This window comes from Haliotis rubra, unplaced genomic scaffold (genome assembly GCF_003918875.1).
Source record: "Haliotis rubra isolate DU_JTF1 unplaced genomic scaffold, ASM391887v1 Scf57, whole genome shotgun sequence".
Classification (NCBI taxonomy): Eukaryota; Metazoa; Mollusca; class Gastropoda; order Lepetellida; family Haliotidae; genus Haliotis; species Haliotis rubra.
This window is the reverse complement of record NW_025767268.1, coordinates 1,518,666-1,543,652: the sequence shown is the minus strand read 5'-3', so window position 1 is coordinate 1,543,652 and position 24,987 is coordinate 1,518,666. Positions and strand designations below refer to the sequence as shown.

Genomic DNA, 24,987 nt, shown 5'->3' with positions numbered 1-24,987 from the left:
TACGGTCTATATACATTCAAGTCTAGACCAGACTATCCAGTGATTGAATCAACAAAGATAAAAACCATTCAAAAATACAGAAACACCTGACGTTTGATGCAATACACCTGTGTCATGACACAAAATATATATAGTTTATGTATTTTACAGCCAAATAAATCTATCTAAAGAGTATAAATGTAACCTCTGAAAGCTCCCCATGACCTTCAAATTTTCAATTTCACAATGTTTGTGTAGTCATCCGAGATGAAATATTTAAGCAATGGAAGTGTTTAATCATCTTCAAAGTAATCCGTTATTAAGAAATACAGTTCGCTCTACCACCATGTATAGTGTAATAAAGCGCACTTTGTGCTTTATTACACTATACATGGTGGTAGAGCGAACTGTATTTCTTTTCTCAGATACCAAATTAAATATTTTCTAAGGATAATTACGATTAATTTAAGGCAGAAAACAAACGACGGTGTGCGTGACCTACGCACAGGGCTAACTGGTGCACTGTTCTATTGATGTGTCTGCCCCCCCTACGTTAAGACGAACGTTACCAGAAAAAAACAAATGATAACAGTTTGATGACGGTTTACGTTCGGATTAAATATCTTCTCTGAATTATTTTAATTACATCTGTCATTAACGTAAACCATATGGGGCAATATGAACGTCGCATTTCTACTACCAACATAAGTTTAGATCAGTACATCCAGATGAAGCTGAGTAGTCAAGCGACATTCCACGATTGCATTGTGGGAATGTAAACATTGCGAACGTTACCGTGTCGCTGAAAACTTGTGAGTCGAATTGACACATTTTAACCGTCGTAAAACATAAACGTAATGTGTCCACCAGTGATGTTAGCTGCGTGAAGCAACTGCAAACCAAGAAACGGGATGCAATGGAGTAGTTTACTGTAGGAGGCCGTACGAGGCGATGACAACTGACATGCATCATGACGTCGCTTACATTGCGACGTAATGTAAAATGGTTCGATTACGAGGGGGCACACTAGAATGGCGCAGTGACAGGATAACGTCATTCAATTGTTACGTCATCAAAAAAGTATACCTTTATTGTCTGATAATGTATTGTTTTTTCAATTGTTCTAACCGCTAGGCATCTTAGAAAAGTTACTCACCTTCTTATCAGTGAAGGTTTTCCCAAATGTTCGACATAGCCGGAAGACATATTTACACAAGGCATTGACCACCTTCTGCATGGAGAGGCCGACGCCCATGGTAACCTCCAGGATCCTGGCCAGTCTGTACAGGGAGGAAGGAACGCATTCAGTTAGGATAACTCTCTCAGGGATTTATTGGGGATTTTAAACTGAGTGTCTTTGCTAGCAAGTTGGAATTTTTGTATTATTGTCACAAACTTTTTTACATTCTTATTTACAATTCTGAGAAGTTGGGAAATGTGAATTCAACAGTGGGAATTTTACTATCTTTGGCTGAAAACTTGGGTCCCAGTATGTTTCTGTTCAGGTTGAGATATACATCTGATTCTAATGCAGATGTTCAGGATGATAGTAATTACATTCATTTGTTCTAAATTCATAACTTGCAACTGACTGTGTTAATGGATGTGAAGTAAGAGAATTTGTAATTTACTATGAAGGTGTAATCACAAATAGATTTATAACATGTTACATTTAACCACTGTATGAAAGGCATGTCTATTTAATATAACATCCATCTGTTAAACATAGGATATGACATACAAGTGTTTGAGATTAGGCATTGTCTCACACAGTGAGTGAGTGAGTGAGTTAGTGAAAGTGAGTGAGTGAGTATGGTTTTAGGCCACTTTTAGCAATATTCCAGCAATATCATGGCAGGGGACACAGAAATGGGCTTCACACATTGTACCCATGTGGGGAATCGAACCCAGGTCTTCAGCATGACAAACAAACCCACTAGGCTAACCCACCACCCCTTACACAACCAAGTTGTCAGTCTCTCCATGAATTTGCCCTTAGAACAGACATGACATACTTGAAATCTATATTGAACAAAAAAGTTAGGGATCAACATTTGGGGATATTTTTATGAAATTGTGCTGAACCATTTCTACAAAAGACATCCCCCCAAATATATGACCCCTAACTTTTGCTGTTCAGTATATTATGACCTGGTAGGCCTGGGATGCTACACGTGCAGACTTTTATCAAGGACACTCACAGATTATTTACAACCCAGTTGAGCTGTTCCCAAGGTTCAAACCATTCTTGTGACAGGTGCTCTGTGTACAGGTGGACAAGGGTAGACAACTCTTGCTTGCCTCCCAGAATGACACTCAGGTCGGACAGTGGACAGTTGGGCATCGGGAATCTGGACACTGTAATACAAAAACCGATAAGTTTTCAAGCAAAATATTTCTGATGATGTGCGATGTTAAAGTTGTAACAAACTGGACTGTTAGTTGTAAAGTTCATTCAACTGCAAGATAATTGTAACAAGAAGACAAAGTCATCAATATCCCCGCAATGGCAAAATACTCTTCATGATTATGTCTCACGAGTTATGATTATGTCAGATATTTAGGTGTATATATAGAAAAGTGGAAGGAGAGTATTGAAAGGTTTTGAAAGTTCTGCTCCAGAAAGGAGCACTATCACCAATTTCAGTCAAAGTGAAACTTGTTGCCATGGAAACGCCAAAAATATTTTATTCAGAATTCCAAAACTACCAAAAGGCACCAGTACACCACCAGATCTATCTATGTGCCAAGTTTGGTGAAGAAATATTGAACAGTTTTTAGAGTTCTGCTCCAGAAAGAGCACTACCACTAATTTCAGTCTAAGTCAAACTTGTTGCCATGGAAACGCCAAAAATATTTTATTCAGAATTCCAAAACTACCAAAAGGCACCAGTACACCACCAGATCTATCTATGTGCCAAGTTTGGTGAAGAAACATTGAACGGTTTTAGAGTTCTGCTCCCGAAAAGAGCACTACCACTAATTTCAGTTTTAGTCAAACTTGTTGCCATGGAAATGACAAAATATTTTATTCATAAATTCCAAAACTACCAAAGGCACCAGTACACCACCAGATCTATCTATGTGCCAAGTTTGGTGAAGAAATAGTGAACAGTTTTAGAGTTCAGCTCGGAAAAAGAGCACTACCACCAATTTCAATCTAAGTCAAACTTGTTGCCATGGAAACGCCAAAAATATTTAATTCAGAATTCCAAAACTACCAAAGGCACCAGTACACCACCAAATCTATCTATGTGCCAAGTTCGGTGATGAAATAGTGAACGGTTTTAGAGTTCTGCTCGAAAAGAGCACTACCACCAATTTCAGTCAAAGTCGAACTTGTTGCCATGAAAACGCCAAAAATATTTAATTCAGAATTCCAAAACTACAAAAGGCACCAGTACACCACCAGATCTATCTATGTGCCAAGTTTGGTGAAGAAATAGTAAACAGTTTTAGAGTTCAGCTCGGGAAAGAGCACTACCACCAATTTCAGTCAAAAGTCGAACTTGTTGCCATGAAAACGCCAAAAAATATTTAATTCAGAATTCCAAAACTACCAAAGGCACCAGTACACCACCAGATCCATCTATGTGCCAAGTTTGGTGAAGAAACATTGAACGGTTTTAGAGTTCTGCTCCGGGAAAAGACAAATGTGCACGGACGGACGGACGGACGGACGCACGGACGGAGTCGATTTTAATACCCCAGCAAAACGAGTTCGCGGGGATAATTGACTGTGTTACAAAAGTATTTGTAAACAGGTATGTCATGGACTCACTGTCAATGTCATCAACATCTTCACTAATTGATTCAAGGTGTTTGATAAATGGACCACTTTCAAGGACGGAAACAAATTGGAAGGGGAGCAACTCTGTCAATTCTTTCAGAAGGATCAAGAAGCGGCTCTCATCAAGAGGAAGTGTCGTGCTGTTTGTAGTTTTCTGTATCACAAGAGCACCCTAAAGGGAGATAACAAAAATTTGTCAAATCGGTAATTAATAGATAGAAATAGGGAAAAATATAATACATATCAATATCAATTAAGTGAACAAAAATGTTGAAAATACACAATTATTTATCAATACAAACATTCATAGCATAATCTAGAGATAGTTACAATATATATAATATATATTTATTACATTATGGAATTATCATCTATTACACAAAATGAAATTTTAAAGTAAAATTAATATTTTTATACTTATCCTGACTCATGTTTATTTGCTTGTCTTCTTCTTCTGGCGAACCTAGTGGAACACTTGTATCTCCCAATTGAAGTTCCCTTCAATAAAAATCACTCATTAGTACTGACCACGAGTTACCTCCCTTCCACAAGCTGAACAGAGGGCCACCCTGAACCCATGTGCCTCACTCTCTCCTCATATACTGAGCCCAACACCTGAATTTCCAGGAAATCCAAAGTGTTAAGTGGGGAGGGGAGGGAGGGCTTACCTCATGAGTCAGGATAAGTATAAAAATATTAATTTTACTTTAAAATTTCATATTTTTTCTTATCCTGACTCATGTTTATTTGTTTGTAGAATCCTACGGAATAGGAGGTGGGATTATATATACTTTGGATTTTACTAATTAGTGATTTGAACTGAGATAATTGTAATAACCCTAAGGGAACTTCATGAAGGCACTGAACTGAATTCCTGCTGTTAACTTATCAGTTGCCATATAAGGGTTATTACAATTTACTGAATATAATAAAGTATATAGAACATTAATTAAGCTAAAGCTATTAATGTGATAGTATAAACTGTTGATAGTTTATAATGAATACTTTTATAAGAACCAAAGTAGTAAGCTTACAATATGCATATATGTAAGTTATAACAGAATTGTGCTTAAGGTATAATGATACTTTAAGCTGTATAATAGTAACCAACTACTGAGAGTTTGTTAACTAATACATGTTATGAAATGAACATATGACTGAGCTTAAGGTTGAAACTTAAGCTGAACATATATATAATAGTAGAACTCCTAAGAGTTGTAGGCATATATATAGTATGATTATAGAACTGTGCTTAAGATATAATTAACTTAAGCAACCTAAATAGCCAAAACAACTCTGTAGAGTTTGTTAGCTATTACATTTTATAATGTAACCATAATGCTTAAAAAAATATGATGAAACTTTAAGCTAAGTATATGATAGTAAAAACTCTTTAGAGTTTGTTAGCTAATATACTTATATGATATAAACACAGTACTGAGCTTTAAGATATGAATAACAAACTTAAGCTACATATATAATAGTAAAAACTCCGTAGAGTTTGTTAGCTAATACATGTTATAATGTAACCATAATGCTTAAGATATGATGAAACTGAAGCTAAGTATATGATAGCAAAAAACTCTTTAGAGTTTGTTAGCTAATATACTTATATGATATAAACAAAGTAATGAGCTTAAGATATGAATAAACTTAAGCTACATATATAATAGCAAAACTCCGTAGAGTTTGTTAGCTAATATATTTATAATGTAACCATAGTACTGAGCTTAAGATATGATTAACTTAAGCTCAATATATAATAACAAACTCTCGTAGAGTTGTTGGCTTACATATTGTATGATATAATAACCATAGTACTGAGCTTAAGATAATAAATTGAACTTAAGCAAAATATATATAGCATGTAGCTATTTAGTACTGTTATAAGATAAGTAAAATTCTGTAAGATGGACTTATCTTCTCAGGAACTGTCAACTGTTGTGCGAGGACCATGGGACCGAATAGGTGGATACCTGAGGGGCGTCCTCGGTGGTGATATCTCTCAGATAGTGGTTGGCAAACACCATATCGGATCTCCAGAAATAACCCTCCATTATTCCAAAAGCATTTGTGTAGAGCAATTGTAGATGTTAGCGTTCTAATATTATGAGGATTAGAAGCTCATGGAGGGTAGAGTCCTACAGTCTTGTAGGCACGTAGTATGACAGTTCTGATCCAAAAGGAGATATAGTAGTACGTGAGACTTTCGTCTGCGTGAGCTTGATAGAGGAAATAAAATCTCTTACATTTTTCCCTCCCGTTTGGCTCGGTGGAGATATATTTTCAGTGCTGTTACTGGCCATCGTGATAGATTCATCGTATCATGGGGTTCAAGTATATCATCAAAGCGTGTTCATAAACCTCACTTGTGAGGTGTTGGAGCACTATATTCAGATCCCAAGTTGGAGCGTGAACTTCCGTTTTAATCCTCCAATCGGAAAGCTCGTAGCAGAGGCGAAAGTAACTGGGTTAAGGTTAACTTGACGCCCGTTCTCAGTTATGATAGAGCTATTGCTGCAAGATAGGTGGACAAGCTGAGCCTTATAAAATCTTAGTCTGACGTAGATAACATAAGTAGTCCGGCCCACTTGAGGATGAGTAGCATATCTAGCTGTAAATCCTTCCTTTGCAGCATAATTGACAAACTGTGCCATTTGTCATCGTGATAAGTTCCCAGTTGAGTCGCGGAGGGCAAGTTAGACTGCTTTTGCTCTGGCTGAATAACTTGTTATTCAGACACATATGATACAATCCATACTTTGAAGTTGGAATATATCTGGCTTTTCCGTATGCTTTGTTTGGTGTGCGGATGTATTAACAGATCTCGAGCACTTTCTGTAAGATGTAGTATTGGTTGTCTGATTTCTTGAATAAGAGTTGGAAACCACTTCCTCGCTGGTCAGTAGGCCCGTGACCAAAATCAGATGGAGGCTCTGCTTTAGACTGATTTAAACTTGTAAACTTGTGAGATTAACGCTGGTGGCGGAAAAGCGTCGCGTTGAGACCTTCCTACCACGATATGCTTAGTCGCCTGTTGCCAATGCTAGTGGGTCTGGAACTGGCGATCACTTAATGTTGTCAGTTGTTCGTTGAATCGAATGGTAAAATAGGTCTATTAGTGTAGTTCCTATTTCCTTGATAATTTGAGTGAATATATCTGTATGGAGCATTCATTCTGTCGTGATGACATGGTACGTGTGACCGAGAGAGCGTCTGCTATCATTCTTTGCTCCTGGAATGTGATATGCTCTAACATGTATGTTGAGATTGTTGATTAATCGGCCCGGGGACCTGGTTGAGAGCTTAGTTTGTTCACATAAAAGCGCCACTGTCGAATTGACTGTGTGAATCATCCACTGGGTATGCTGTAGTAAGTTGCTCCAGTGTATTAAAGGCGTTTATTACAGCTTGCATCTCTAGCAGATTTATATGTAATTGCTCTCTTGATTGCTCATAGCCCTGATGCCCTCCTGTTGGCAAGATGGGCTCCCCAACCTTATAGTGACACATCCTCACGTAGAGAAGTGTTATCGATTCCAGCTCTATTAACTGAGGCGCTTCTATTCAAACATTCAATCTCTTGGTGCATCATAGTAGATGAGGTTTGACCTGAACTGATGAATTGAACGGTAGAGATTCAGCCTCTAGATGCGTAATTGCTGATGACTTGTAGCGGATGTAATTGTAGTCTGCCTCTGCCTGTCATGTCTTGAGCTGAGCTGAAGTGCGTAACCCCAACAGACTCTGTCACTGTCGTAGTGGTAGCGGAGATAGTAAGGCTTGTGGAAATGACTGTTGGATCTTGATCCATAGTCCTCCGGTACAATTATACGATTCGCGAGTTACAAATCAAAACCTAGAAATAGCAGATCTTGCGAAGGTTCTAGGTCCAACTTAAGTGGAGGTTTACTAACCATCTAGTTGTGTTAGTAGCTTGATGATGAATTCAACTGTAGTCTGAGATGCTATGGATTTGGATCCATTTGTATCCCGCCGTCGAGGAAGTAAATTTGCTGCGGCGTTTTGACGATGTAGATGCATAACCAGGGTGACTGTCATCGTTGAACTTTATGTAAAAAATCGTCTGACTGCCGTGTCCTCGTTCTTACTTGACAGGGGAGGTCTCTAACCTCAAGAAGGCAGCCCAATCATGAAGGTTTAGATAAGCTGGACTGTAAGGAGGCTTGCTCGTTCACTGATATATTGTTGTCACTTGCAACCTAAGTGTTGAACTGTGAACTATGATCGACCTCTGCGTGAGGCGTTGTCCATCTCGGTCCAATCAGAACAAGGCATTTTGATTCTGTAGAAAGTACCAGCGCTGTGGCGTCACGGTGTATCAGGAAAGGAACCTTGTATAATATAGTGCCGTCGTTGATATAAGAACAATCGTCGGTCTTCACCCGTAACTTCCCGGTTACCCAGTGACCGATGTTTCGAGGGGTTGATGGTAAGCGCGCGAAACCTCGACGTGAAATACCTCGCTCTGTAATATTAATGCTGGGTAAGTTATTTTCCAGGCTGTCGTGAAAGTAACTTCAGTCTTGAAGATAATTCCGACTTCCTTATATAAGGTTCAATAACCTTGCAAGTTGTCAGCTTGTAGACTGTTAAAGCTGAACTTGTACATATTACTTGAGGAAATCGTTGGCGATTATGAGTTTTACTACGCTGTAACAAGACTGCTGTTCAATTTAGTTTTGAATTGTCTGCAGATTCTGCGTAATAGTCACGCATGTAGATAATCGTATCATAGTAGGTAGTCGGCTTGAAGATCCTAATTAGGCTCTTCATCCGTTGATAAATTAATACAGCGGCGCTTGTTGTTGTAAATAGCCTGTGCAATTGTCTTGGCGCTGTAGGCTTTGTAGGCGGCATATGGCTTACAGTTGATAAACAACTCATGTGATGTCTTGAAGCGGACTGGACGAAAGTGGCTATATATGATGAGTGGCTAGTATATGGAGACCTTTGAGGAGACTTCCTCGTGACGCCGAGGGATTTTCGCGAAGATCTCTGAAGTAGCGCTTCTAGATCTTCTGGGTGAAAATAGACTTGGAGCCACTTAGCCTCAGGCGACCTTCGCGTGAAGTATCGAGTCAGAGTCCGATCAATATATGAGCTTGCTTCGCGAGCGACCTCTCCCATGTTCTACAGGGTGTGGGCTCGGCGGCGCTCCTTCGATCTTAAATGATACCATGGTCTTCCTCTGACGTATGGTGGTATGCTCCGAACCTCGATCTGTAAGAAGATCTATGTGAGGACTGAGGAGAGCGGACTGACGATTGGCTGAAGTGTATGTAGACCTTGAAAGACATCCTTGGCGGAAACTGTGGGCTTCGAGAGCGGTGATGAAAGCCGCGGAGGCGCTCTGGACTTCTCGAGGCGTGAGGCTTACTCTGGCAACGCCTCCTAGGCGTTTGTAGAACCACGCAGCCTTGGCGTCTTGGCGTGAATGTCTGGAGTCAGTGGCCGATCCGACATATGAGTGCTTGCTTTGAGCGCCCGCCGGTACATGACAAGGTGCGTGGTGCTAGGTGAAGCGCTCTTCCTCTCCGCCAAGCCTCTTGCAAAGAGGTCAGGCTCTAGCTCCTCCTCGGAGGCTGCCTGGGATACCTTATGCAAAAAGCTCACTCCAGGCAGGGTTGCCCCGCCGGGCCCAGCGCCTATGGAGCTCAGGGGCCTCTCTGCAGCGAAGTCAAGAGCGGGCTCTGGGGCCCTGTATGACTTAGTATGGGGTGGGCTCTGGGGCCGTGGCTCTGAGGCCTCTGTAAGCGTAGCGGTCTTCCATCAGCCTCATGATTTGGTTGACCAGGTCGTCTGGGGACTGGGTCTGCTGCTGGCGTTGGAGGTGTCCCTCTGTGATAGTGACGGGACCCTCAGTTATAATCTCAGCGTCAGCGTAAGGCATCTCGGATTGCATGTTGATCTGCGTTGAAGTGACAGTAGCCGTGCTGGTCACTTCTTATGACATACATCTGGAATGATAAGCGAAATGTCATCATCATATAAACATAATTCTGAATATCAGAAGCAAAGTTTTTAGTAGCCGTGGATTTCCCTTTGGCCGAGGCTGTAGACCTGGGGGCTCGGAGCATCACGTTGAGACGGCGGAAGTTCTTCTAGTTTTAGACTGTGATGAAGGAACTTCCTGGGAAGCAGGTAAGCTTCTAGATATAGCGGACTTCGCGTCCCCACGCTGATCCCCAGAGGTAACTCAGGATATATCTGACTCCGATCTATTAGCCATGACTGAAGATTGTTTCCGAGATTTATCTGCCTTCCGTCTCAAAGCGGAACATAAATATTTATCAAAGGCAGAAATTAGTAGAATTAATACATAATTTACAATGAGAAACAATAGAACATGGAGTAATGCAACTAGGGCATTTTAAATGTGGATCGGTAGCAGAATGCGTCGAATTTACAAACAGTGCAGATTTTTATTAGCGCAAACTGCTGAGCAAACATGGCTTAACCGTGAATCAAGCAGCAGAAACACGAATAATTATCAATGCATGTTGAATAATGATGCTAGTTACACCTCTATAGATGAATATAAGAGGTAACAAACTAAATATAAACAAAGAAGACAAAGTCATCAATATCCCCATAATGGCAAAATACTCTTCATGATTATGTCTACGAGTTATGATTATGTCAAATATTTAGGTGTGTATATAGAAAAGTGGAAGGAGAGTATTGAAAGGTTTTTAAAGTTCTGCTCCAGAAAGGAGCACTATCACAATTTCAGGCTAAGTCAAACTTGTTTGCTATGGAAACGCGTAAAAATATTTTATTCAGAATTCAAAACTACCAAAAGGCACCAGTACACCACCAGATCTATCTATGTGCCAAGTTTGGTGAAGAAATAGTGAATGGTTTTAGAGTTCAGCTCCAGAAAGAGCACTACCACAATTTCAGGCTAAGTCAAACTTGTTGCCATGGAAACGCCAAAAAATATTTTATTCAGAATTCCAAAACTACCAAAAGGCACCAGTACACCACCAGATCTATCTATGTGCCAAGTTTGGAGAAGAAATATTGAACGGTTTTAGAATTCTGCTCGGAAAGGAGCACTACCACTAATTTCAGTCTAAGTCAAACTTGTTGCCATGGAAAGCGCCTAAAAATATTTTATTCAGAATTCCAAAACTACGAAAAGGCACCAGTACACCACCAGATCTATCTATGTGCCAAGTTTGGTGAAGAATTATTGAACGGTTTAAGAGTTCTGCTCCGGAAAAGACAAATGTGCACTTGACGGACGGACGGATCTGGATCTATGCCTTGGACGTGAGTCCATTTTAATACCCCATAAAAGGCGTTCGCGGGGATAATAAAGGATATAGTGTGCAGGGGAGACACAGGTGCTCTCTACCGTCTTGCTCACTGGGCTGAAGAAAGGAGAGAGGAGGCACATGGGTTCAGGTGGCCCTCGTCCCAGCTTGTGGAAGGAGGTAACTCGTGGTCAGTACTAATGAGTGATTTTTTATTGAAGGGAACTTCAATTGGGAGATACCTAGAAGTGTTCCACTAGGTTAAGCCAGAAGAAGAAGACAAGCAAATAAACATGAGTCAGGATAAGAAAAATTGTCATTATTAAGCGAAATGAAAGGAATGGAATAAACAACATATAAAAATGTCCTTGGAGTGAGCCAGTGAGGCAGGCCCAGGTGGGTGGAGTTCTTCACACAGTGTGGTCCTACAGCAACGTACTACAGTGTCACAGTGACACCAGGTTCATGGTTTACAGACCCTCTCAGGTAACGCCCTTCTCAGGTAATGTCCTTCCCAGGTAATGCCCTTCTCAGGTAATGCCCTTCTCATGTAACACTACTCAGGTAATGCCCTTCTCAGGTAACTACTCAGGATAACATCCCTTCTGAGGTAATCTCTCACTCAGGTAACTCTCTACTCAGGTAACACTCTTCTCAGGTAACTCTCTACTCAGGTAACACCCTTCTCAGGTAACTCTCTACTCAGGTAACACCCTTCTCAGGTAACTCTCTACTCAGGTAACACCCTTCTGAGGTAACTCTCTTCTCAGGTAACTCTCTACTCAGGTAACTCACTTCTCAGGTAACTCTCTACTCAGGTAACACCCTTCTCAGGTAACTCTCTACTCAGGTAACACCCTTCTCAGGTAACTCTCTACTCATGTAACACTCTACTTAGCTAACACCCTTTTCAGGTAACTCTCTAATCAGGTAACACCCTGAGGTGATAACTCTTTACCCTGTTAACACCCTCAAGCTATAACTCACTACTCCCACAACACTCTACTCTATAATATAAATCACCCAATAGATGACACAGAAACTGAGATGAACTATAGACCCCAATTGATATAATACAGACATGGGCCATAAGATACCTTTCAAAAGAGATGTCATTTGTGATTTTGCATTGCATCTTGAACACAGAAGATGATAAAATACCCAGACTCCAGTTAAATAATGGTGATTAATCAGGCAATATTAACATGATGTCACTGAGATAGAATGAGTTATACCAAGGACCAACTTGCAAAAAGCAGTCTTAGTATTATTGAAAGTCAACACTAATGTATGTGCACTATGTTAATCTTAGTGCTAAGATAGATTTGTGAAAGGGGACCTAGATTCCAGTGAGATACACAAGAACAAACTAACGGAATCCAGACAGTGAAGCACAGATACCAGTGACATAGTGCACTATTCCATAGATTCCAGTGAGACTCACTCTGTACCATTAAGCAGATCACCCAGTTATAGATTGATTCCAGTGTTAGTACATAGATGAGATAACCTTCATACCACCCTTGAGATATCAGGAATTGATTCCAGTGAGACTCACTCTGTACCATTAAGCAGATCACCCAGTTATAGATTGATTCCAGTGTTAGTACATAGATGAGATAACCTTCATACCACCCTTGAGATATCAGGAATTGATTCCAGTGAGACTCACTCTGTACCATTAAGCAGATCAGCCAGTTATAGATTGATTCCAGTGTTAGTACATAGATGAGATAACCTTCATACCACCCTTGAGATATCAGGAATTGATTCCAGTGAGACTCACTCTGTACCATTAAGCAGATCACCCAGTTATAGATTGATTCCAGTGTTAGTACATAGATGAGATAACCCTCATACCACCCTTGAGATATCAGGAATTGATTCCAGTGAGACTCACTCTGTACCATTAAGCAGATCACCCAGTTATAGATTGATTCCAGTGTTAGTACATAGATGAGATAACCTTTATACCACCCTTGAGATATCAGGAATTGATTCCAGTGAGACTCACTCTGTACCATTAAGCAGATCACCCAGTTATAGATTGATTCCAGTGTTAGTACATAGATGAGATAACCTTCATACCACCCTTAAGATATCAGGAATTGATTCCAGTGAGACTCGCTCTGTACCATTTAGCAGATCACCCAGTTATAGATTGATTCCAGTGTTAGTACATAGATGAGATAACCTTCATACCACCCTTGAGATATCAGGAATTGATTCCAGTGAGACTCACTCTGTACCATTAAGCAGATCACCCAGTTATAGATTGATTCCAGTGTTAGTACATAGATGAGATAACCTTTATACCACCCTTGAGATATCAGGAATTGATTCCAGTGAGACTCACTCTGTACCATTAAGCAGATCACCCAGTTATAGATTGATTCCAGTGTTAGTACATAGATGAGATAACCTTCATACCACCCTTGAGATATCAGGAATTGATTCCAGTGAGACTCACTCTGTACCATTAAGCAGATCACCCAGTTATAGATTGATTCCAGTGTTAGTACATAGATGAGATAACCTTCATACCACCCTTGAGATATCAGGAATTGATTCCAGTGAGACTCACTCTGTACCATTAAGCAGATCACCCAGTTATAGATTGATTCCAGTGTTAGTACATAGATGAGATAACCCTCATACCACCCTTGAGATATCAGGAATTGATTCCAGTGAGACAAACTGTGTATCATCCTCGGAAACTACAAAATTCCACTGCAATAACCTTTGTATTATCACCCTGAGATATTACACAAATATTTCACTGGAGATAATATACTGAAACACACAATCAACTTTTACTCCAAAACAGAAAAGATTTGTTTATACATGAAGCCCTTCTCCAAACACATCAAATTGGATTAAAACCATTACAATGATATCTCATGTCAAAATACCCTGAACTTCATTTTGCCAAATATTACAAAAACAAAACAGGCATTTTCAAAGTGATTCAGTATCAATAGAAATTGTGAGAGATATCCTTTTATCACCCAAGACATACCTAAGAGATAATCTTTTCTATCATGCTGGAGTAAGTACCAACATTGCAGTGAGATATCCTTTACATGAGGGAGATATATGGCATATACCCCATGATAACACAGAGAGTTTCTATGGGAACCATGTATTCTGTAAACCATGAAGCAAGTGTATATTAATGATATAAGTCTATATCTAGTAATGCTGGTTAAGAAAGCTTGGCACTGCAGAGACAATGAGAGTGAGACAGTGAGAGATCCCTCCACCAATTAACTGAACACAGCAAGGAGAGGCTATCAACACTGGGTCAGGTCGGTCAGACAGACAGTTGGAGTCTCAGGCGCGAGAGGTGAATGTGACGTGAACTTGGCACATCTGAAAGTAAACACTAACTTGTCTCCCCTTAGTGTCATGACTTTCCACTATCTGTACTTCTCATACTTAACAAAAATCTAGATCACATCACCCTTTACATTTTGTGGTCTACTGATTCAGGGTCAGTTTCAAACTGAGTACAGAATCATGTGTGTTTTGGACTTCTCACTACATCTGATCAGAAATAGGGATAAAATGTGTTAACCTTTGATGTTCATCTACTTGCTTGATAACACGAAGAACATATACCAAAATGTTGCTCATAATTGTAATGCAGTAGTTGTTCATCTGTATATTTTATCCTTACTCAGTAATTTCCAAAATGCCAAAAATGTTCTCGTAATTTCTTGTCCTTTTCAGTTGACACTGACCATTCTGGACTCCGGAAACAATGACCTGAGGGGAGACAAGGTTAGTGGAGTCTCCATCCCAGACATGAACTGTCTGTGACAGGACTTGTGAGAAAAGAAAAACAAAAACAAAATAAACAAATGTAAAGCCACAATAGCTCTGACACGTGACTCAAGTTGTCGTGTTGATTCTCAAGATGGGTCTGTGATGAAGACATAGGTTGACGATGAGGCGGATATATATGGAGACATGTCTGATGTTGGACAAGAGAATGTTTAAATATATTACTGAACAATCAACACATTACAGGTCACACAAATATAATAATCATATGTCAGTTATTGTTAGCATGTACATTAATATTAATCAATAACTTAATATTTAATATAAATGAGATAACAATTATGAATTAACATTAGGAAACATTAATGGTAAGATGTATTTATGAAGAATATGAATGGGTGAGTGAGTGAAATACATGTCCTGCTCAATCATTGGTCAACATGGTGGTCAAGATATAGACATGGTCAATAATGAATTAATTAAGAATTTAACAATGCAACATATCAAAGATACTTTTTATCAGGCAATCAATGAATATTGCTCAACTAAAAACTGGACAAAATCATTATCTCTTAAAGTCCTTCTTTTTTTTAAATTCAGGGTATTGTCTTATTTCATTCTATGTTTTAAACTCCAAGCAACTGAAGCCATCCTTAATCACTCAAAGAGTGAATAATCATTAACCAAAAAGTGACAAAATAGTCCTATAAACGTCTTCAGCAATTTTGCAGCAAATCACACTACATCAATCACCCAGTATCTGAAGCATAACAATTTATAAAATGACAACTTTTAAACTACATCATGCAGCTTTTAAAATATTCCAGCAACATCACAGCAATAGCTACACTGAACACGAATTAAACAAATGTTGGGAGTTGAACTCAAGTCTTCGGTGAGACATGGCAACACTTCAGCTGCAAGGCCACCCTACAGTCCAAAGTTCACAATAGATCATGGAGGCACACAATCCCTGTTGAGTTCCTCACTTCCATTCAAATATTTAATGCAATGAGCATGTGACCCGACCATGTGACCCGACCATGTGACCATGATTGCAGCCTGACCTGTCTACAGCTACATGAGCTACAACTTGAGTCACGTGTCAGTGAAGCTAGACAGGCCAGAGGCCTCAAATTAAGGTGTGCCTTAACTATTTCCTCCAGGTCACGCAACACAGAATGCAGGAGTTCGTGTTCCAGCCGACCCAGCTCATACGCCCAGGCAGCGAACGACGGCAGGAACACGTGCAGAGTGGCTTGTTGCACTTTCTCCGATGAATCGCGCAGCCCTATCTTTAGTAGTTCAGATCCCTGGAAACAAATTCAATATGTCAGCTCAAGATGGTTAGTAATGTTGTTGGAATATTTGGAAGAAAATAACATAATCCTGACTTATCTACAAGGACTTCAACAAATCAGCCTACATCAACATTATGAAACAAATCATAACAGTTGTCAAATTCACAAAAAGTTTTGTATGAAGAAAATATTTTCAGTTCTTCATCCTATTTCACACCTCAATCCTACCCTAGTCACAAGTTAAGACATCTGTGGTCTCATCTTCGGCAAGTGAGTTTGTTATGAAATTGCCTCTGTTCACCCAGCAGAAAATAGGTACCTGGTGGGCTAAGTCATATGACTATTAACCTTTAACCTGAGAATTTTTCTGACAGCGAGTTGGTGATGGGTTTGTCTCACAGGCAGCTTGGGTTATCCGACCGTGGGTGATAGTGTCCATCATGTTGTATGCTCTTAGAGCAGTTCAGGGTGATATAGGTGGCCTTATTAATTGATGGATGTTTGTTGTTTAACACAGCAGTCATGTTTAACACAGCAGTCAGCAATATTCAACCCGAATCACAACAACTGACCACGTGAAGATTCTGGGCTAGCAATTGGTCTCAGTTGATAGTCAATGACTCAGTGGCTTGGTTGATGCATGCCATCACATCCCCCAAATGGTGGACCGATGCTCATGATGGCAGTTACTACATCGTCTCGTCTTGACAACACAGACCAATCACAATGTTGGAAAACTGCTGAGTTCGTCATAAACAACAAAACAGAAAATGCAAATAACAAACAAGTGGCTGATATCATGAGCAACATCCCAGGTTTCACGAGACAAGCAAATATGCGTCCAGTGGCAACAAATGTAGAGAATGGACACAGAAAAACATTCACTGCGGGCAGTAGGGAAAATAATGTAGGTCTGGGACTAGATAAACCAAGAAACATAATCAGGATACACTTGCACAAAGCAATCTTTCACAAAGCAACCTTTACTAAGCTCCCACTCTTGATGACTAATTAGCTTATGTTATCACCTTAGCATGGGAGTTCAGATCATTAAGATGGAAATGGACCCACAATAATGATCAGTTGAAATACACTGTAACTTCAACCATTAACTCACCTGAGCAAACTTGTCAGTATCACAGATAAAACCAGTGAGAAGTCCGAGACTCTTGATCACAGCTTCCCGCACATCGTCATCCTTGTCGTCACGCAGCATTTGCGTCAGCATGGACATCAACAACGAACTGCGGATCTCATGCTGTACAACAAACATGCCATTTGCTAAAATTAAACAAACACTTAACTTTGTAGTCAATGCTCTTCAACATAGTTTTGGGGGAAAACCTCTATAGTTGTCTACCATATAACCTGGAAGCCTGGTCTATTCTGTGGAATACAGGCAGCTAATCTAAAATATGCTCTCTTGTGAGAGTAAATGAATGTTACTTCTTAAGAATACATAACAATTGTGAGTATGTTTCTGAGCTTACCGAGAGGTATGAAGCAAGAGCTCCACAGGCTTCTGCCACTAGCAGTCGTCTCTCCACATACTTGTGGCTTATCTGAAACAAACACATCCCAATGCAATACTTGGCTTCAGAAATACCAGGGCCCAGTTAAACAAAATGCCTCAGTACTAACATAGCTTTACAGAATAGATATGAGATATTAAAACTTAAGGTCAAGAATGTAGTAAGAAGAATGCAATATGTTTGTGTAGACTGTGAACCATGAAACCAATGGGATCTATTAACCACAAAGAATGTCTGGAAGGAATGCTATGCTATATGTTTATACAACCAGGTAGTCTGCTGAAGGATATCACTGATATTGATCTACTTGGGATAGACTAGTGGTTAAACCAATGTCTTGCTCATGCTATATGTTTATACAACCCAGGCTGTCTGCTGAAGGATTTTGATATTGATCTACTTAAGGATAGATAAACAATATCACACAAAGCCCACATAGATACAATATGCAAAGCCCACTTCTCGTGTCCCTGCCGTGATATTGCTGGAATATTGCTAAAAGTGGTGTAAAATATAATCTCCCTCATCTACAACTGAGGTACGAGAGTCAACCAAGAAAAATAGTCTGCCCACCCCATCTAGTTCCCTCTAACAACCAGCACAAGTTGCTGGCGAACAATATTCTTCACAGAAATGCTTTACCTTGACTTGATAGACATTACTGAAGCCACTGAAGATGACAATGATAATTCGTCATCCATCCATCCATCCACATTCTACAACTTGTAAACCACCTGAGAGTTATCTCCCCTTACCTGCTCCCAGCACTGAGGCAGTAGTTCCGTCTCCAGTCGGGTCGGACCCACGTGTTGAGCAAATGCTATACACCCTGTCAGGATGATTTGTCTGAAAAGTGAACATCTCACAATTACCTCTGATCTATTCTGATCAATCAGACCATGGGTGGACTACAGCATTAACGATCCAAGTTGTCAGGGAACGAGGGCAGATTGGTCATTCTCAATCACTTACTTGCAAAATGTACCCTGGGTACAAAACGAAGCATTGAGTCATACCAAGATATTTTCACTGGAAGATATTTTTGTACCATGACAATTTCTAAGTGTACCCAAAATTGGAAATCTCAAAATTGTCTATCTTACAGAAGTAAGCCCTTGTGGATTTTTCAGCATTCAATAACATCACATCATGAACTTACAACAGTTATTCCAACTCTTTCTGTTCTGGCAAAACCAAAAGGTACAAGATATTGTCAAACGGCCAAGTGCAAGCAGTTATCTCCCCTGATGCTGTACAGTGGGTTGACATAATAAACAGGTGAGGTGAAATTGGGTTTTACGTCGTGCTTGAGAATATTTCGCTCATATGACGCGTTCATGCGATGTATGTGTATGTGCGGCTGCTCGTACTAGTCCAGACTTAAGCTGGTTTTATAGTGCTAGCCCACTGACATACCATGCCGCAGTGAAGCATGAATACCCCACTCAGACACATTATACTGACTCCGAGCCGACCAGTCCTTGTTGTACCCATTAATGCCGGGCGCCAGGCAGGGACCAACAAGAACCATATTTTAACGTCTTTTTGGTAGGACACGGTCGGGGATCGAACCCACGACCTTCTGCTCTCCGGGCGGACGCTCTAACCACTACACCACGGAGGCGGTCACATAATAAACAGCTTTGTTCTACTGAATGAGAATTAAAATGAGAAGTACGACTAGATATACTCCAGGTACACAACATAACGGCGACCACCATCCAGGTACAGCTGGATACATTGTTTTACACCCTGAGTATATTTTGATAGTAAACCAACTATGAGTGGCCCATCAGCTGTAGAAGGGCTCATCAAGGTTACAGAACACCAAATCAGAATCTGTATTTTAACAAGTACTTTTCATCCTGAACATTCAGTGCAGATGAATTATCTGGCAGCTGTGATTGGGTGATTTTGTGTAAGATCTTTGTGTTTTGTAAAAGTACATCCATCCAGAAATTAAAACTGACCATATTTTTTAATATATACATGTAGTGCTCTCTTGTTTACATGATGACTTATACTGAATGTGACAACAGCCATTTTCAAGCAGTTGACATTTTGTGCGTAACTGGGGTGCCTGTACTCGGAAAAGGAGCTGCCTGAGGTGTTCATATTTTATATTTTTATTGTTTCTTTAAGGTCAGACTATGCACACATGTACATATAATAGCAGTTGATATCTTAGTTATTTTTATTACAAATATAAGGCTACTATAGAAGTCAATAGGAAAATATTTGGTTTTGTGTAACCTCAAACTTCATACTCAGCCAGTGTTACACTTTCATCCGTATTTTAATAGACTCTTTCAAGAAGTATGGGGCATGGAGGGTCAACCTCACTAAAACATCAACACACTCCTGCCATGAAAAATATGGCATGTACAGAATGACTTGTAACGTCAAGTAATGGTGGAATAGGTATTTATTATACCTTAAATATTATACAGAATAAGGTCACTGATAACATTGTGTAACTGTTCTATTGACCAACCTTTGTTCATCATCTGGCTTCTTGATGAGATTAAAGAGAATGTTTAGAAGTCTGTCTCTCTCCTTTGAGTCTGAATGTAACATGGCTGTGCACAAGATGAGGGGGATCAGTTCCTGCAACAGAAATTACAATAACAAACCTGGCGACAAGACAATACCCATGAGGGTATAAAGATGGAATGCAGTAACTTTCCCATATTTGTATACCTTAAGTCTGTATTCTCATTCTGACTGTAAATGACATAACAATGCATCATTATTGAGAACTCAGTATAACATCATCCATTGTTTGTGACGAAGCCTTAAACAAGTGAGTTTGTTCAAAATTGCTTCTGTTCACCCAGCAGAGTCATGATGATGCGGCAGCTTGGGTTATCCGGGGTAATAATGTACTGTGGTTTGATTGTTAGTGCTATGAGCATACCTAGTGTGGAGTTTGGCGCTATATAAATGGACACATTATTATTACATCAAAATTTGTTTACATTATGTCATCTTCACAATCGGTAGACTTCCAAGTTCCATCAGGAATCACATCATAACAACTTCTTTAATGTCTGACTAAAATACTTCTCTGCAGAAACCCTTGATTTGTTGTCACAAGAGCTGTCTAATCAGCCAATACAGGTAACTGTCACAGCTTGTAAATTCTTGCCACAAGCATTATTCCTGTATCTCCAAAATAAATGTGGAAAGAATAGAAAAAGCACTCACAGGTGAGCCTATTTTGGAGGATACTTATATACGTCCTATCGTTTTTAAGAGCCATGGCATCTAACAAGGTCTTGAACTAGTGTCACTACCCAAACTCCATGTCAGTCAAATGTTTACAAGCCATGGGAGTAGAAATATCTCTGTCTCACCTCTCGTTTGGCCAGGAGGACGTTGGGGACGATATGGGGGAGACATCGGCCCAACATGGACACAACTCCTTCCCCTTCACTCATCTTGGACATCTGTGTACAGACGACAGTGGAAAGGTAAACACAATACAGATACAGAATCTGACAGACATACTGGATAGTGAACCGGATGCAGAAACTACTGGAGATGTGGGATACAGATACAGAACCTGACAGATACTGAATAGTGAAACCAAAGGAGGAACCGGATGCAGAAACTACTGGAAATGTGGTATATAGAAACTACCCAAGATGTAGGATACCGAATCTGACAGACATACTGGATAATGAAACCAAAAGAGGCACTGGTTGCAGAAACTACTATTGGGCTGTGGGATACAGAAACTACCCAAGATGTAGGATAATGAAAATCTTGACAGATTTGATGGTAAAGGAGGAACGGGATACAGAAACTACCCAAGATGTAGAAATTGACAGAATATGATGCGGGGGACACCAGAACCCAAGATCGAACCGGGGATGAGCCAACGCTTTAACCACTAGGCTGCCCCAGAAACTACTGGAGATGTTGGATATAATAACTACCATAAATCAAGGACAGATATGTATTTGGTGATATTTACATGCACCTTTAGAATTCAAAAGTGCTTACAAGAGGATTGGTAAATAATTTGACATGTGTAAATGCTTGTATTAAAAGTCCTTCATTCTTGTAATTGATATTGTTACATTCAATGTAACTCAATGGTTCATAAGAATAAATGGAACAACCAAAACCCTGCCCCCAGGCTGCTAGTATAAATTTAATGGTTGTGACCAAGACCCATAAGTGGGGTAAATCTTGACAAAACAAGGTCTTTATAAAGCATGACAACTAGGAGTTCTAAGTGAGCGCAAAGTCACCCTGAACATCCTGGAACCATGCAACTACAATCATAACAATGTCTTTGGCCTCTACAAGCATGTGCAAACCCTGGTTACTCAACAGATCAATCAGTTTGTGAATTTCAGGTCAGGTTACCTCAGCAACAATCCTGTTATCCCTGGAAACATGGAAAGCCAGTTCCTGCAAAGCTTTTCTAAATGCTGCAGACATTTTCCTGCAAAACAAACACAGGAGTCAGCAGTGGAGATAATCAGGCATAATCACGGCTGCAACAACAAAAAGTCAACAGTTTGTTTCATGACAAAACACTTATGATCCATATTCACTAGGTCAGCAAACAATCTCATACTCTGCATGTACCGGAGTGGAGAACAGTGTTCATTCTAGCATTAATAAAAAGTTGGCCCATGGCCCACCGGCCCTCAGTTATGGGCCATTTAGAAAATAGTGTGGGTCATGTCAAATTGCTGTGACTTGTTAGACATACAGTACTAATTATCACCTGCAACAACGAAGTTGCGGGGGATATAGAAACGAGTTAGAAACGAGTTCCGTCCGTCCGTCCACACTTTGTCCGAAGCATATCTCCTAAACTATTCGTGATAGCTTAACCAAACTTGGTACACATCATGTGACATGTCAACCATGATCCCTAGATGTGCCTTTTGGGGGTTAGACCCAGATGTGAATTGTATTTTTTGCGGTTTCCATAAAAACGTGACTTAGGCTGTGACTATGAGGATGTCATGTTGTCCAGAGCAGATCTCCTAAATTCTACATGCTACCTTCATCAAACTTGGTACACATATCAAGCATGATCCCTAGATATGCATTTTGGGGGTTAGACCCAGATATGAATTTATTTTTTGTGGTTTCCATGGAAACATGACTTAGGCTGTGACTATGAACTGAATTTGGTGGTAGTGCTCCTTTCTGGAGCAGATCTTAAATACCTTTAAATACTCTCCTTCCACGTTGCTGTATACACTCCAAAACATTTGACATACTCCGAAAGAGTATTTTGCCATTGCGGGGGATATTGATGACTTTGTCATCTTGTTAGTTACTAATTTGAGTTCACTTACTGGTCCGATAATTGTCTGTGCCATTCCCTGTAAACACATTATTTTTGTAATGGGTAATACACACCGTATATCCCATGCGATTTGCCTCTTTGTCGAACCCATGGGTAAAGCTGCAAACACGTATTTTGAAAAACACGTGGACATGATACATCGTCCTGGCATTTCTCCTCAGACCTATCCTCATTTCAGTTATCATCGTCGTGGTTGGTTGTGCTTTCTGTATCGTCATCATGACAAGGTTTTTACTTTTTCGCAAAAAAAGAAAGAATTTTCGATTGACGTCGGCGTTTGACAACCAGTGTGTCCCCCATGGCAACAAAAGTATAAAACTGCTACATGCAACGAGATTGGATCACTCAAAGAAACCGACCAATCGGAATCAGTTTTATAAAAGGGTCAGATTTTCTCATAACACTGATTTGTAGGCTTCGCACTGTCGGTTTGAAACAGCTTGAAAGTGATGTGCAGAGTTCTTGGCATTCAAAACAATAACAGCTCACTTCAGTGAGAGAAGGTAGCGCATTTTGTTACAGTTAAACTAAGCCTGTGTTTTGAATTTCACTTGAGTTGACGCTTGAAAACAAACTCGTAATGCATTTCAGATTTATGTATAATATCTCGAGTGCGCCAACACGGCCCGCCAGTATTTTTAAATTGCGCCATATGAACTTTCAGTGCACGAATGGCGTAAGGGCGCGCCCTAGACTGAACACTGGGAGAACATTGATCTGCAGTTTGATCTGGTGTTTGTTTGGCCCAGTTTGAAAGGCATGAGTGGATGGCAAGTAAAAAAATAGATTGCACAAGAATACTGATGGTCCATCTTAACAAGGTCCACAAACAACCTCACACTCTGCAGATATTGGAGAGAGGAACTTTCATTTGCAGTTGACTGGTGTTTGTTTGACCGATTATGTAAGGCATGAATTGATTTGACAATTTCATATTGCAAAGTCGGTTGGCAAGTCTAGTTGATGCAAATTTGGTATGAAATCAGTTCCAGGTCTTGTAGAATATGAATAAGGACATCAAATACAAGGAATGGAACACAGAACATATTGAGTCATTTTTTAAGTCATTTATGAAGAAAAGTTATCCAGTGGCCTGGGAACTAAAGGATTTATGCTTATATTGTAACTACATGCATCCCCAAAGTCGACCCTTATGTAATGAAAGCCATGGAATTCCACAGAAACTTCTGCCCCCCACATAGGTAGAGAACCCAATGCAATGACCCCTTCAGTTTACTAAGCTGTTCCTTACCTGTCTGTCACTTTCTCTGCGACGGTAGCATCTCCTTCTACAGACAAACCATCCCCATCGACACGATCACAGTAGGCGACACAGTTATCTCCCCCTGAATGCCCATCAGCTTCATCTCCTATATGGTTCTGGGTTATGGCAGGTGCCTCGAGATTCAGAGAGTCTGACTGGCCAGACGTATCCTCCACACTAGGATCTGTGTTTGGCTGTGATTCTTCATGGCTGTCACTGACTGGCTGGCCATTATGTGTCGAGGAACTGGTCACGGCAGGCTCAACCTTGTGAGCTACAGGTGTGGAGTGATTCATCGGAGTGTTCTTTAGAGGTGACCTGACAGAGAATTGAAAAATGAGTGAATAAACTGAATGTGTTTTGATAAACATATTACTGCCTTAGAATAACCATTTTCAAACATGCAAAACAGTGGCACAAAACTGAATGAATGGACCTTACCAAATTTGTTGGACACTCAAATAGGACAAGCATGTCCGAAGTAATACTCCAGTTGGTGCCTCTCAATATAGCTGTTTCTGACAAGCCAAGCATCTTTTATACAATACATAGCAAAGAATATTTCAGTAAGTGAATGGGTAGGTGAGTTAGTGGGTAAGTGAGTGAATGAGTGGGTGGGAGGGTGTATGGGTGAGTGAGTGAATAAGTGGATGGGAGGGTGGGTGTATGGGTGAGTGAGTGAATGAGTGAGTGGTTGAGTAGGTGAGGTGAGGT

At 40.1% G+C, this 24,987-nt stretch overlaps 1 protein-coding gene and 1 long non-coding RNA gene across 3 annotated transcripts in view; one reads left to right on the top strand and one right to left on the bottom strand.

Moving 5' to 3' along the window:
• LOC124254301 (RAB11-binding protein RELCH homolog) overlaps positions 1–24,987 on the bottom strand; it is a 195,397-nt gene that overhangs the window by 152,000 nt on the left and 18,410 nt on the right. The window contains exons 7-17 of one of the 2 annotated variants that reach the window (XM_046688219.1): positions 24,262–24,591; positions 22,049–22,127; positions 21,028–21,120; positions 20,166–20,278; positions 18,427–18,517; positions 17,630–17,701; positions 17,257–17,397; positions 15,987–16,151; positions 3,761–3,941; positions 2,181–2,337; positions 1,136–1,259 (exon numbers count right to left, since the gene is read on the bottom strand). In XM_046688219.1, the coding sequence (XP_046544175.1) occupies positions 1,136–1,259; positions 2,181–2,337; positions 3,761–3,941; positions 15,987–16,151; positions 17,257–17,397; positions 17,630–17,701; positions 18,427–18,517; positions 20,166–20,278; positions 21,028–21,120; positions 22,049–22,127; positions 24,262–24,591 (1,546 nt within the window). The remainder of the gene's footprint in view (positions 1–1,135; positions 1,260–2,180; positions 2,338–3,760; positions 3,942–15,986; positions 16,152–17,256; positions 17,398–17,629; positions 17,702–18,426; positions 18,518–20,165; positions 20,279–21,027; positions 21,121–22,048; positions 22,128–24,261; positions 24,592–24,987) is intronic. The other variant, XM_046688220.1, reaches the window with a different exon arrangement.
• Positions 11,362–12,541, top strand: LOC124254304. The gene is made up of 3 exons (XR_006892445.1): positions 11,362–11,554; positions 11,587–11,632; positions 11,679–12,541. It is a non-coding gene; the product is annotated as an uncharacterized LOC124254304 (long non-coding RNA).